A 14,571-nucleotide genomic window follows, 5' to 3' on the forward strand; every position below is an offset into this window, starting at 1 on the left:
AGCGTTGTTCAAAACCTACTGGTCCAAATAATAATACTAATCAAAGTTTTTATTTTTATTTCTTTTTAATGTCTGGGATCCCCTGTTGTGTTCACAACACCATGAGCGTGTCACAAGGAATAGTTGTGTATGTGTAAACTATAATGCAGAGTTCTGTGCTAGGCTAGTGGCAGCAGTAAGCAGCCTGGGATGCAGCCTAGCAGGACGAGGTGCGGCTCTTTAAATAGGATCTCTCTGGGTGAGTGAGGGCCTCTCGGTAGTTACATAAGAGACTTAAGAGCCTGATCTCACACAAGGATCACAGGTCAGAGCAGATGAACGTAGGGATGGCTTCACTTAACCTGAGCAGGCCCAGATCGGGAGCGTGCCTCATATGTTCACAGACCACTGGAGGTACACGACTGCCTCACCAATTTGAGAGGCTTTCATTGTGTTTGGCGTTGAAAAGCCTTCAAATGAGTGTTTTGGATCTTCTGAGCAGTTAACTCATCACATATTGGACTGCATTCTCCAAACACTCTGCCGTGAAAATTGAGGGATGCGAATGAGAATCTTTTGATATTTGATTGGATTTCCAAGGGTGCGTTCAACTCACCACTCGTTGGACTGCAGCGTGGGGGAGTCGTTCTGGGCGATGTGATATAAGGCACTCATGGCGTTCATGTTGAACAGCGGCGGCTTACGCTCCGCTAACGTGAGGGAAGAGGGGAGGAAGAGAGAGAGGAGAGGAGAGGAAGGGGGGGCAGAAGTGTGATGTGTTAGCGTCACAACTTTCACCACCAACAATTCTCCTGTGCTTGTGTCAACATAGATTTCAGTACTTTCCAGTTTGGGAGAGGAAAGAAACTTTTTGGTCCTCTAGTCTAGTCTAGTCAGTGACTGGTAATGTTACATCTATTCTTCATCCTACAGTCCTTCAGTTGTCATTTTAATCCGTAAAAGCTCCTTAGGCCTATACATGCTTTCTTTGGCCAGGAGGTAGATCTGTGCTCACCCAGTTCGATGCAGGTGATCCCAAGGGACCAAATGTCCACCTTCCCCTCGTACTGACCCTCGTCCATGGCTAGGATCACTTCAGGGGCCATCCTGATCACGCGCACGCGCACACACACACACACACGCACACGCACGCACACGCACACGCACACACCCACACACACACACAGTTTATAAGTGGGGGGGGGATCCATGCAAATGTCATAATCTGCTAAGCCTCTCAGAGCTTTCAAAGACTGGTATGCGGTGATAGCAGCTCAGTTTTGAGGATAGGTGTGTATTTCTGTTAATGTGGAGTTTGACAACTGCGTGTGTGTGTGTGTGTGTGTGTGTGTGTGTGTGTGTGTGTGTGTGTGTGTGTGTGTGTGTGTGTGTGTGTGTGTGTGTGTCAATTTGAAATGAACTATGAGACAAAGTGTACTGCTGGCTTCTGCCACCATTAGAGTCCATCATCATGAACACGAAACACATTGTTGTTTTTTGACCACACCAAAGCTGCTAGCAGGGTGTGAGTGAACATGTTGTCTGGTGAGGCACAACTGACTACATGACATGCAGACAAATAGTGAACGGTACAGTGCCTACTGTAACCACATCATACATCTGCTGGCCTTGGATAGAAACCCAGAACAAGGGAAACATGTTTGTGCTGGAAGGAAAAGTCCTATAAAATAGAAGTGTAAACAGAAATAACCTGCACACTGATTAAAACTAAAGAAATCTAAAAGCAGCCAACTGGTGTAAAAAAATAAAAAAATAAATACTGAAATTAATTCACATATACGCGAAAGAAAAAGTGCAAAACCTAAAAAGAACAAGTGCACAAACAGAAACATATTACTGGGACTCGCTCTAAAACAAGATGGCGCATCTCAAGGGGTTTATCCTAATAAACAAATTTCAAACATTACGCCAGTAGACCACCAACATCATCACATCATCATCATCATCACATCATCATCATGAGTTCTTGTTTGTCTTCATATGTCTCGGAGAGAGAAACCACTGGACATTCAGCGTCCTGTGTTGTACCCTGTCATGTCATGTTGTGTTGTGTTGGGATGTGTCACTGACCAGTATGGTGTTCCCACAAAGGAGTTGGCAGGCGAGGCGATGGAGGCGGAGCCAAAGTCAGCCAGTTTGACCTGGCCGAGCTCAGTCAGTAGGATATTACCAGCTTTCACATCTCTGGATGGGGAAGATGGAGCGGGGCAAGAGAGTTGCAACACAAATAGAAGGAATGCACAATATATCGGTATTGGCGCCATCAGTAAATATCATTTATCGGCTATGTTACAGCAATGTTAATATCAGTTATATTGTTAGTATCAGTTATATTGTTAATATCAGTTATATTGTTAATATCAGTTATATTGGCCAAAACGTTCATATCGGTGCATCCCTAGTTTCTGGTCTCTATTCTGTTTTTAGTGTAATGCACCAATGACATCATGCAAGTCAGAGTCATATTCAATAGTACATCTTTGTATTGCTCAACCAAATATGATGCAATATAATGAAAATAAATACATTCATTGTGATCTTAGGGGGCATAAGTGCAAATGTAACTGTAGCCCATATGAGGAAATTAAATTCCTTTTCCCTAGGCTGTTAATATATGCATCCCAAAGTTTAAACTCATTGACGTATTTGTGTGCGCTCATTTCAACAATCTTTATGGCCCTTGATAATCTCTGCGATAGAGCGTGAGTTGGTATCACGCCATTGTTGGGGACACCAATCACATCTGTTCGTCAATAAAAGACAATATTATGGACCTTAGTGAGATAGCAGGGTCGCTCGCTATCTCTTGAAAGTGATGTTCAAGAAGAAACTGGCTGAGCAGCAGATTACCACTGGCTGCTGAACCGCATGTAGAGACACGAGGTTTTACAGCCTTATTAGCAAACAGTGTAATAAAGGGGGAATGTGTGCGTGTGCGTGTGTGTGTGTGTGTGTGTGTGTGTGTGTGTGGGGGGGGGGGGGGGGGGTAAAGGGTGCGAATCCCATCTTGTTTTATCTTCCTGTTGAGGAAACATTTGGAACAAGACGACGAGCTGACTCACCTGTGAATCATATTATGGGAATGTAGGTAAGCTGACTCACCTGTGAATCATATTATGGGAATGTAGGTAAGCTGACTCACCTGTGAATCATATTATGGGAATGTAGGTAAGCTGACTCACCTGTGAATCATATTATGGGAATGTAGGTAAGCCAGTCCTAGCAAGGCACCGTGGGTAATGGCAGCAATCTCCACCTCTTGGAGCGGTTTCTTATGGACTTGGGGGAGAAAGGAACAAGGAGGGAAATGAGCTGGAAAACCCTCGAAAGATTTGGATTCAATCAGCTAAATGTAACTGTTGTCTCCGACATCAGCACTTCAAATAACATTCGACCCACAAAGAGGGTCTACAATACATGGTACAAGTGCATAGGGGTGGGACAAAATATCGATACTCACGGTATCGCGATATTTCCACTTGCGATACGTTATCGATACACTGGCACCAAGTATCGATATGTTTATTTTTAAAAATTTTTTTTTTTTTTTTTAATAAACAGGCTAAAATATTATGCTGTGTGTGGTAGTTGAAACATAGTTTCAAGTTGACGTTTATTTATGTTTGTAGTTGAAACAAAAACATAAATACTGTAGGCTACATGAATGGAAATGTTTGCTCATTAATATCTACTTTTAGAAATGATATAGGTAGGTAGGTTATATAGGTTTTCTTGTTTTAATAATAATAATAAAAAGACTTAATGTGTAACTTTTCCTCTGTGGTATCGAAAATGTTATGAGTGAGTGAGTGAACTCTGAGAGAGTTCATGTCAATTCTGCTAATAAATACATAATACCTGCTTCTTGCCTTTTAGGGGTATTTTTTTCTCTTCAGTTACACAGGTATCGTGATGTATCGTCTTCCAATATATCGATTATCGCAGAATCGCTGTATCGTGATAATATCATTATCGAGGGCCAAGTATCGTGACCATATCGTATCGTGAGCTACTCAGCGATTCCCACCCCTACAAGTGCACATATTCAACATAATTGGATTGAATAATTGAGTTAAAATAATGCTATTATTTGGGTGTGGATTTCATAGAATTGTTGGAACTGTTTCATGTCTGACAGAGGTCAGAAATGTCCTGGTTTTAATAATAAAGAAGTGTCTTGAATGGAGAGTGTGATGCTTCATCTTCAATGGATAGAAGTGTACAGTAGCCACCATGTACAGCATATACACCAATCTGTGTTCAATCTGCTGATATAACAACAACTAAATATCCCTCTGCCATCTGGATAATGCGTCAACGGATGTTACAGTAGAAAGGCTTTAAAAGCAGAATCCCTACGGAGCGTTGCAGCAAAGCAGGCTGTGTGCCGAGGGAAAAGTATGTTCACGGCAGAACTATGACGGAGACATTTCACAAAGGCTAAAGTAGCAGCAAAAAGGCCAGGGTCGCCAACTGTCCTGACTCTGCATCTGCGTCAGTGATGATGAGTAAAGATGTAGGCGCTTAAAATAACACGCTGGGTTTCGGGTCAGGAATGACTTCGAGGCTGAACAATCCTGGAGGTGGAATCTTGGCTGAGTGGAAAATGTTTGGTTTTGGTAAAGAGAAGTGAAGCTAGAAGCTACATAACAGAGATCTGGGCCTCAATCCATATGCATTCTAAGAATAGGAGCACTAATCTAAGATCACTGCTCGGACCACATAAGCGAGCTAAAACTCGCTGAAAGAGAGGGAGTACATTTTACATTGACGGCAAACACTTTTTGACATTTCTATCTCACTACGAGTGAGCACAGGTTCATTGTCTTGCTCAAGGAAATTGTTCATGGACACATTGGCTGAAGGGGAGATTGTTGGAGATTGAGGGTTGTGCGATGTCAACCAAATAGCCATCATGATGGATCCACAGTGAAAGATCGCGATGGACGATGGCATCGTCGTTGACGGGATGGGGGGGGGGGGGGGGGGGGGGCGGGGGGACCATCATAAATGGACATGACGCTGGTCAGAGGTCGATGGGGGTCGGCCCACCTACGATGGTCGATGCATCGTCCATCATGCCAACCTTACCCTGAAGGTCCGTGCACACCACACTTTTTGGAGCGGTTTATTCAAGCGTGTGGAGTGTTATTGGTTCGTTGTGAGAACGATGCCATTTGAACTCTGGAGAACTGCAGTGCAGATAGTTAGGAGTGAGAGCGTAGTCCAAACCAATTACAGGAAACAACTCCAAAACACAAGGTTTTATGGGTATAAGGAGGCAGATGTGACATCTGAAAGGCAGCAGCAGTTCCTCTTCCTTGGAAAATCAGGTATGAGAAAATGAACAGAACCCCTGTCTGGACTCATGCACATATCTAGAGATTTCTTCAGGTGTTCTTCACTGGAATAATGAAGACCAGAGGAGAGAAATTATGACAAAGAGTAGTCGTACAGACAAGTCCATCTAAAATGACAGCAGCAAGCTGCTTGTGAGGCCATGAGACGAGCCCTACTTTACTTTGCTCCTAATTGGACATCTTATTCCCTGTAGACTACTAAGTGGAGCTGAGGGCCGCAACCACACGACTACAGCAAACGTGTTTTTGCGGTTCCTGCAGCAAGTGGGTTTTTACGGGGTGGGGTTGCTAGCCCCACGCCCATTACCCCTAACATACATGTCTCCGATGGTCCGGAGGAAACCCACGCAGACACGGGGACACCATGCAAACAGAAAGGACGTGGGATGGACCAGGGTTCGGACACACAACCTTCTTGCTGTGAGGCGACAGTGCTAACCACTGCGCCACCGTGCCGCCCCATAATTGGGCATTGTTGAACCTAAATGAACCAAAAACAAAGTATTCTTTCTCTCCAAATGTTCACGATGGTTGAGACACAGGGAGGAAAACAAGAGCCTTTTGCTCATGGGACTGGTGCTTTAGTGGAACTATTCTCTTTTACACAAAGGAACAGCAGAAGGCTTAACTCTCAGAATGAGACAAAACCAAACTTATATATTATGTTGCAAGTGTAAATATGTCTATGCATGAACAAACACACTTACCCTCTAGTAAGTCTGATGCGGAGCCCAGGCAGTACTCCATCACCAGCTGCAAAAGACAGACGGGACACAGTCACAACTATCCATTCACACAGGGTTACTTCAATGGTGAAATCTCCTAAGTACAAAGCTTCAGGTCACTGCAAAGGTGTGAAGATGTTCCCTACTGCAAAGAGATTATAGAATGATGTTTGCAGCAGATATTGTTATAAATTACTTCGGGTGTATTCACACCTCTAGGTCGTTTGCTTTGTTCCGATTCAGGGGCTTAATTGATACAATTGTTGCATTTATGCCTTGGTTAGTTTGTGTTCACACAGCCACAAATCAAACGATCCAAATAGTATTGCCAAACTTCCTGGATTGGCAAGGAGACACTCTGATAGGCTAATAGCCTCCCGGGATGGAAAAATAATTCCCAGAGATTTTCTATGATTATAAGAATGCGTTTTGTTAGACCTACATCAGGCTACGTCAGGCGTGCGCCATGCGAGGAGAGAGAGAGAGAGAAAGAGGGAGGGATGGGGAGATAGCCTATTTAGGCTATCTATTGGGAATTTGGAGATAGAAGATCAAAGACCATCGCAACGTCTGCTATTACTATCACGGAGACTTCAGAGGATTACGCATATGAACACCTGTCCTGTCAGGAATAAAATATTAATAAATAATTTTATAACAGCCTACGGACATTTCGAGGGAGACATGCAATCCCTCCGATTGTCTGATTGAACCAGACAATCTTATCACAAAGAAGGCTGGCTCTGATGATTACCACGACTTGTTTTTATTTATACCAGATAAGTTGATCGAGTTCAAACTGCTAATGTGATGATGTAAAAATCCCCCAAAGTTTATCCATGCAAACGCTAGTTCCACAAGTCGCTAAAACAGGATCTGAATGAAGATGTTGTTTTTAAACTATAAAAATGCTCGTTCTTCAGGCCATTACGCACAGTGCAGCTGACTACGGCAGCTGGTTTATCCAAAAATGCGCACTGTTTCCTGCAGTTGTGTCGGATCACGTTCTCACCGCAAACAAACCGCAACAGAGTTCGTTTAAAGCGGACCGAGACCACCCTTTCTTGGCGATCTCGGTCCGCTTGTTTTGTCCCGCATCCGAGTGCGATTGCTGTGTTCACACTCCCCCAAACGAACCGCACCGAGGGGGAAAACGCTCTCTGTTTCGGAACAACTGCTCCAAACGAGATAGGTGTGAAACTGTGAATACACCCTTATTTAAAAAGTCCCTACAACACACACATAAAAACAAACAGTAGGCAGGAGAGAGAGAGCGGGAGAGAGAGGGAGAGGGGGGGGAGAGAGAGAGAGAGAGGGGGGAGAGAGAGGGAGAGAGGGGGGAGAGAGAGAGAGAGAGAGAGGGGGGAGAGAGAGAGGGAGAGAGGGGGGAGAGAGAGAGAGAGGGGGGAGAGAGAGGGAGAGGGGGGGGGAGAGAGAGGGAGAGAGGGGGGGGGGGGAGAGAGAGAGAGAGGGGGGAGAGAGAGGGAGAGGGGGGGAGAGAGAGAGAGTCAGGCAGAAACCAAATAAAAGACACAAAGGTTGACTAAAAAAAGGAGAAAGGGGAAGAAACAAAATGGCACGAGTGGGAGAAAGAGGGGAAGTAGGACAGGAGGAAGATGAGACGCAGGACAGAGAACACAGAGCTTTAACAAAGAGAAATAGGGTGAGAGGAGAAGCTCACCCAGGCAGTGTTTTCCTTCAGGTAGCAGCCTTTGTACTCGATGGTGTTTGGGTGTCGCAGCTGTTCCAAAAACTTCACCTCCTTTATGATGTCCTGCCACTTCTGCACAAAACAAAGTCACACACACACATACACACATGGTTACACCCTACAGGTATCACACACACATACACACATGGTTACACCCTACAGGTATCACACACATACACACATGGTTACACCCTACAGGTATCACACACATACACACATGGTTACACCCTACAGGTATCACACACATACACACACGGTTACACCCTACAGGTATCACACACACATACACACATGGTTACACCCTACAGGTATCACACACACATACACACATGGTTACACCCTACAGGTATCACACACATACACACATGGTTACACCCTACAGGTATCACACACATACACACATGGTTACACCCTACAGGTATCACACACATACACACGTGGTCACACCCTACAGGTATCACACACACATACACACATGGTTACACCCTACAGGTATCACACACATACACACATGGTTACACCCTACAGGTATCACACACATACACACATGGTTACACCCTACGGGTATCACACACATACACACACGGTTACACCCTACAGGTATCACACACATACACACATGGTTACACCCTACAGGTATCACACATCATACACATTGACACCCCCCCCCCCCTCAGAACTTTGCGCCTGGCATTTTGTTTTTCCATGTGCTGTATGTGCGCGCACACACACACAAACATGCACGTGCGCGCGCACACACACACACACACACACACACACACACACACACACACACACACACACACACACACACACACACGGAGGATAATTTGATTTGAGTAATCTCATACAGTAATTCCCATGTTTGCACAATCAAATAAATAAATACTACCATGAGGAATAAATGAACAGTGCCTGGTGGGATGTAAGCGGACTCTTAGAGTTTCCCTGAGATTGAGATTAACATTGACTTTTGCTACTAGCATGTTTTTAGCAACAATCCCCCTAAGATGATGTCATGTATGGGCTCCTCATCCTCCTCTTCAGCAAGCAGAGCAATCGCTAACCTACTCGTGTCAATTTAATTTCCGTGGTTATTTTTGTAACTTCAGGATTGCTAAAACTGAAGAGATTGCCCGGGTCCAGCAGCCAACACTGAAGAGATTTCCTGGGTCCAGACCTTTGACTCCTCCCACTCCACCGAGTTGAGTTTTGGCTGCTTCTGCCCTGGCATTGTGACATGTGACAGCAATTTCATTGGTAAAAAAAAAAAAAAAAATTGTCCAATGAGTGCAGAGGGGGACTAACGATTAGCCAATCAGCGTCAATAAACAGCGCAACGGGCGGGACTAACGCTGTTGTCAAGTGCGCAGAGGACTAACAGCGGCCGCCATAGACATGATAGACGCTGCTATCGAGGCTGTTTTAAATCGATTAGAAGTACCACTTACTTTGAAATTGGAACAGCACTCTGCTTTGAAGGCATATTTTCGAAGGTGAGATATTTTTTTTGCGTTCTCCGGACTGGATTAACTAACGCTAGATTCAGGCGGACACATTGGTGTCTTGTGATTGGTTACGGAAATGGAATCCCCCTGGGGGTTCCCCTCATGGAGATCGGTTAGACAGGGCAATGTCAGACTGGAAGATGGAAATGGAGTGTAACGAGTTGACAGTTCAGTCTGATATCAGGCTGCTGAAGAGATCGTTTGCAAGCTATATTGTCAAACTTTGTGTTGCTTAGCAACAAGAGTGATGTAACACCGCGTGCACTCTTTGTGACCCTGCTCGCTCTGTTACTAGTGACACTCACAGCTGTGCTTTGTGTGTGTCTGAGCATGAGTCCTATTCTGATGACAGACAGCCTAACCCTACAGCCTAACCCTACCTGACCGCACAGCTTGACAGTCAGTTGGCATGTACATACTGTACAGTATGTGGGTTTCACAAGACGTTTCCAATCAAAGCCAGACCTACTTGGAGAATGGAGATGATAGAGAATGTTTAACTTGATAATGGAAGCTCTTATTTTTTAAATGAATGAATTGTAGGCACTCAGTTTCCCCCCTGGGGGATTAATAAAGTATTTTGTTCGTAGGTTTTAAAGGCAAAGTTCAGTTTGTGTGTGTGTGTGTGTGTGTGTGTGTGTGTGTGTGTGTGTGTGTGTGTGTGTGTGTGTGTGTGTGTGTGTGTGTGTGTGTGTGTGTGTGTGTGTGTGCATGCACATATGTGTGTCTTACCTCGGTGGTCTGCTTGCCATTGTAGGACATCTTCTTGATGGCCACCACCTCATTGGAGTAGGAGTTACGGGCCTGAAAGAGAATAAAAGATAAGATAAGATAAGATAAGATATTACTTTATTGTCAGATAGGAGCGGATAAGATCAAAGTCAGATTACATTTGAGGACAGGCAGTCGAATACAAAAAAAAAAACTTTCACAAGACATCACAGGACTTACTCAAGGTTACCTTTCCTCTCAAACGTAAAACTATAAAACATATTCTATCCATTATCAAGCTCACAAGGACAAGAATTGGTGTAGTGCAGTGTAAAGAAATGGCTAAGACAATGAATTCCTTTCAACTGAATTGCTGTACAAGAATCCTGTGTCTCAGATGTATTGAGATAACACTGATCAAGTGTAAAAAAACAACAACAACAAACTTTCGATTCACTGATTAAATGTTTCATAAATGTTAAATTCTTAAATGTTTAACACATTGACTGCCAGCCGTTTTTTTCTTGCTGTAGGTAGCTTCTGCCAAGCCGTTTTTTGAGGATTGTGGCTCATTTTACAAGAGCCGAGGATTATTTTCTGCTTGGAGTTTGTGAACATACAATATCTCAAAAGTACTAATAGAATGTGTACTTTCTCTGTCTAAAAGAGTTAGTTTGTAGAGTTAGTAGTTATGTAAGCATTAGCAGTTGAATACAGCATGGTTTTAGCGTCAGAAAAAATATTCAGAGATAAACGGCTTTTTGTGAAATTCGATAGAACTGTCACTTTAACCATTCATTTTTGGCTCTCTCTCTCTCTCTCTCTCCCTCCCCCTCTCGCTCTCTCTCTCTCTCTCTCTCTCTCCCTTCCCCTCGCTCTCCCTCCCTCTCTCTCTCTCTCTCTCTCTCTCTCCCTCCCTCTCGCTCTCCCTCTCTCTCCCTCCCTCTCGGGAGGGAGACGCACTAGGTTTAATCCTAGTGAGAGGGGGAGAGGGAGAGAGAGAGAGAGAGAGAGAGAGGGAGGGAGGGAGAGAGAGAGAGCGAGAGAGAGAGAGAGAGGGAGAGAGCGAGAGGGAGAGTTGCTTCAACTCCTCCCTCCGTGGGCGTTCTTCTTGGCTGCAGCGGCCGTCACAGTCTCAGTGCTTTTGCTGCTGTCCTGTGCCTGTCTGCACGGCCGCTGTTTGAGGAAGTCGGCATGGACTCGCTCGCTTCTTGGAGTTTTGGTTGAGAGAAGCTTTTGCGATTCTGGTCATATTTATGCTGCGTGTTTCAAAGTGTGTTCCACCTGTAATGTATTATGTAAATTTGCAATCCCGCATCGCCAGCAATCAGCGCGAAAACGAGAGCGTTTTCCCCCATCCATTTTCATGAGAATGGCTGGGGTGAGAATGGCGTGACAAGTTAAAAAAATGCTTGCCTTCCTCTAGCCAGGAGAGCACTGTTGCCACTTAGTGGGTCGGTGGAATGGGTTGTAAACGTTCGGTGGCTCCAATAATTATATAAGAGATGTAAAAGGGTTAGATGCACATCCCACGGTCAAAAAAAAAAAAATCATTTTTTTGACGAGTCAAGTCGTCGCTGGCAGTGAACAGCTGGATTGTGTTTGACGACTACACTCGTCGTTGGCAGTCAAGGTGTTAAGTAAATAAATAAATAATAAATAAATCACGAAAACCAAAATGAAAAGTTTGCGACTTGCATTTTCTTTACAAATGATTTATCAGAAATGTATCAGAAACTGTCAACAAAATGCAGTAAAACAGTCAGTTACATTTACGCACTGCATAAAGAATGCAAACATAGAAAAAAAATGCATCCCATGCAGGAGGAAGTAGTGATAACGGAAGCTCTTATTTTTGAAATGAATGAATTTCCATTGGACAAAGGCAGCAACACGGGTGTGACGACACATTAAGGCCAATCGAGCGGCGAGTAGAATAACGGCTAACAGAAGCGTGTAGCTAATGCATGGAGGTTAGTATGTAGCTTGGCGTTTGACTTGTGTACATCCATCCACACAGCCCCAGGTTAAAGCAGTGGTGTTAACCCCTGAGAGCTGCTACAGTAAGACCACAACTCTGCTTAATCACACTTACAAAACGAATGGGAGTGTCATGTTGGAAATCAAATGGAATACTCAGTAGCAGCAGGGCTACCGAGTATTCCCATTCGCTTTCTTCACATTCATTTGATCCCTACGATTGGCTGCCATTTGATGCAAATTAGCGATTCCCGCCAGTGTAATAATCTATGGCTGGATGGTTGGTTATGGAGAAGAAGAAGAAAACTACTGAAATATTGAAATAGATTTAGAGCTAATTCTCATGATAGAAGAAAGGGAGTGTATCAATAATTACAAGAGGCTAATTCCGAAGGCCGTGTGTGATACGCCTCAACGGACCTTTCCCTTGTTCTGCTCTTTAATGTAGTTCCTCCTCACTCTTCACATGCAGAGACTATGCATGCACACACACACATGTCTCACACACACACACACACACACACACACACGCGCACACACACACACACACACACACATTACAGTGAGTTACATTACAGTAAGAACCCATTTACAGAGACTATGCACGCACGCATTTACAATGGTAGCAGTGGTAGTGCCAGTCTCCCGTCATACATCGACCCTGCAGCTATCCTGCATTCGTTTTGCAAACAGCTCTTTCTTGAACGCTACACAGTAGAAGCTAATCATATTATTGCAAAGCACAACTCTGTGCCTGGGGCGGCACGGTGGTTAGGGCTGTCGCCTCACTGCAGGAAGAAGCAGGGTTCAGTGGAGTTTGCATGTTCTCCCTGTGTGTTTGCGTGGGTTTCCTTTCCTCCCACACTCCAAAGACATGCAAATCAGATTGGAGACTCTCAATTCTCCATAGGTGTGTGTGAACGGGGTGGTGTGTGAGTATCTTGTCTATCCTGTTGCGGTTATTTATGAATCGGTTTGATACGGCAACCCCCTTGTACCGACTGTTGTTGTATTTGTCAGTATTTGTATTCTGAAGACAATGTGCGCAGCCTGAACTGAATGTGAAATGAACCCAGCCATGGTGTACATAAAGTATACTGAAGCTAGTCTGGCTAACAGCTAAAGCTAACGGCGCACCAGTTGCGACGCGGATAGCAGAAGTGTGTCAGTGAGCACAGCGTTAGCATTTAGCTGCACAGTGGACCCTGTCAGCCAGATGGACCACTACTGATGTACCGGAGCTGTGTGTGTGTGTATGCACGTGTGTGTGTGTGTGTGCACGTGTGTGTGTGTGCGTGCGCGCGGGTGCGTGTGTGTGTGTGTGTGCATGAGTGAGTGAGTGCACGTGTGTGTGTGTGTGCGTGCGTGTGTGTGTGTGTGTGTGTGTGTGCATGAGTGAGTGAGTGCATGTGTGTGTGCGTGCGTGCGTGAGAGGAAAGGACTAGGGAGACGAGAAGAGAAAAAGAGCTGTAGAGGGAGAGCAGAGATGCAGCAGCATGTTTGCATTCCCTCCTCCACACGGCTTTAGAATCAAAGGCTTGATTGAACTAATTAGTGATGATGATGAGATTAATAAGAAAGGCGAGAGAGAGAAAGTGCTGAGAGGGATCTGTCTCCACTTAATTGCATTCAACGAGCCATAATACACCGAGTTACATTCACAGTATATGTACAAATCAACGAATCAATAAATGAATGAATGTGTGGGTGGAACTTGTTAATAAATAAATCATTGCTCTTTAATTACAATCATGTATTGAAGGGATAAGAGCGCCTGTCTTAACACATTGAGTGCCAGCCATTTTTTCATCCTGTAGGTAAGTTGTGCCAGGTTTTTTTTTGAGGATTCTGGCTCATTTTACAAGAGCCGAGGATTATTTTCTGTTAAGAATTCATGAACACCAATCATCTAAAAATAACTAATAGAATGTGTGCTTTCTCTGTCTAAAAGAGTTAGTTTGCAGAGTTAGTAGTTATGTAGATATTAGCCGTTGAGTACAGCATGGTTTCAGCGTCTGGAAATTTATTCAGAGATAAATGGCTTTTTGTGAATTCGATAGAACAGTCACTTTAACCATTCATTTTTGGCATCAGTAAGACCGTCAGACATTCTAAACAATAGTTTTGAACAGTAATTTCCTCCATAACAACAGGAAACACCCCTCTCATTCAAACTCCTCCCTCCGTGTGTCTTCTCCTCCTTCCTCCTGGCTCTACAGCGGGCGTGTCAGAAGCGCGTTGCTGCTGCCTGCCTGCCTGCCTGCGTGCCTGCCTGCCTGCTTGCCTGCGTGCGGACGCTCCTTGTGCGAGTCAAGATGGGCCGGGGAATGCGTGGGCGATGGGCAGATGTTGATTCTGGCCTTTCTGAGGTGTTTCAAAGTGTGTTTCACCTATAATCTATTTTGCAAATCGCTCTCTGTGTGCTGCTGCCTGCGCGGCCGCTCTCGGGCAAAACAAGTCTGGAATGGATTACTGTAAAATCGCCTCGCCATTTCCTTGAATGGCTTGCTCCCGCGGCAGTTTTTTCTTTGATTTCGCTCGTCTGGGGGAGCACTGTCAACACTTAGTGGGTCGGT

At 44.6% G+C, this 14,571-nt stretch overlaps 1 protein-coding gene across 3 annotated transcripts in view; it reads right to left on the minus strand.

Annotated features, from left to right (window-relative positions):
- Positions 1-14,571, minus strand: part of taok3a (TAO kinase 3a) — a 115,995-nt gene that overhangs the window by 33,655 nt on the left and 67,769 nt on the right. For 2 of the 3 annotated variants that reach the window (XM_083644592.1, XM_083644593.1), the window contains exons 4-10: positions 10,037-10,108; positions 7,767-7,868; positions 6,068-6,113; positions 3,183-3,279; positions 2,071-2,184; positions 995-1,086; positions 596-689 (exon numbers count right to left, since the gene is read on the minus strand). In XM_083644592.1, the coding sequence (XP_083500718.1) occupies positions 596-689; positions 995-1,086; positions 2,071-2,184; positions 3,183-3,279; positions 6,068-6,113; positions 7,767-7,868; positions 10,037-10,108 (617 nt within the window). Of the gene's footprint in view, positions 1-595; positions 690-994; positions 1,087-2,070; positions 2,185-3,062; positions 3,087-3,182; positions 3,280-6,067; positions 6,114-7,766; positions 7,869-10,036; positions 10,109-14,571 lie in introns of those variants that run through there. The other variant, XM_083644594.1, reaches the window with a different exon arrangement.

Source organism: Poromitra crassiceps (assembly GCF_964638095.1).
Source record: "Poromitra crassiceps genome assembly, chromosome: 10".
Lineage (NCBI taxonomy): Eukaryota > Metazoa > Chordata > Actinopteri > Beryciformes > Melamphaidae > Poromitra > Poromitra crassiceps.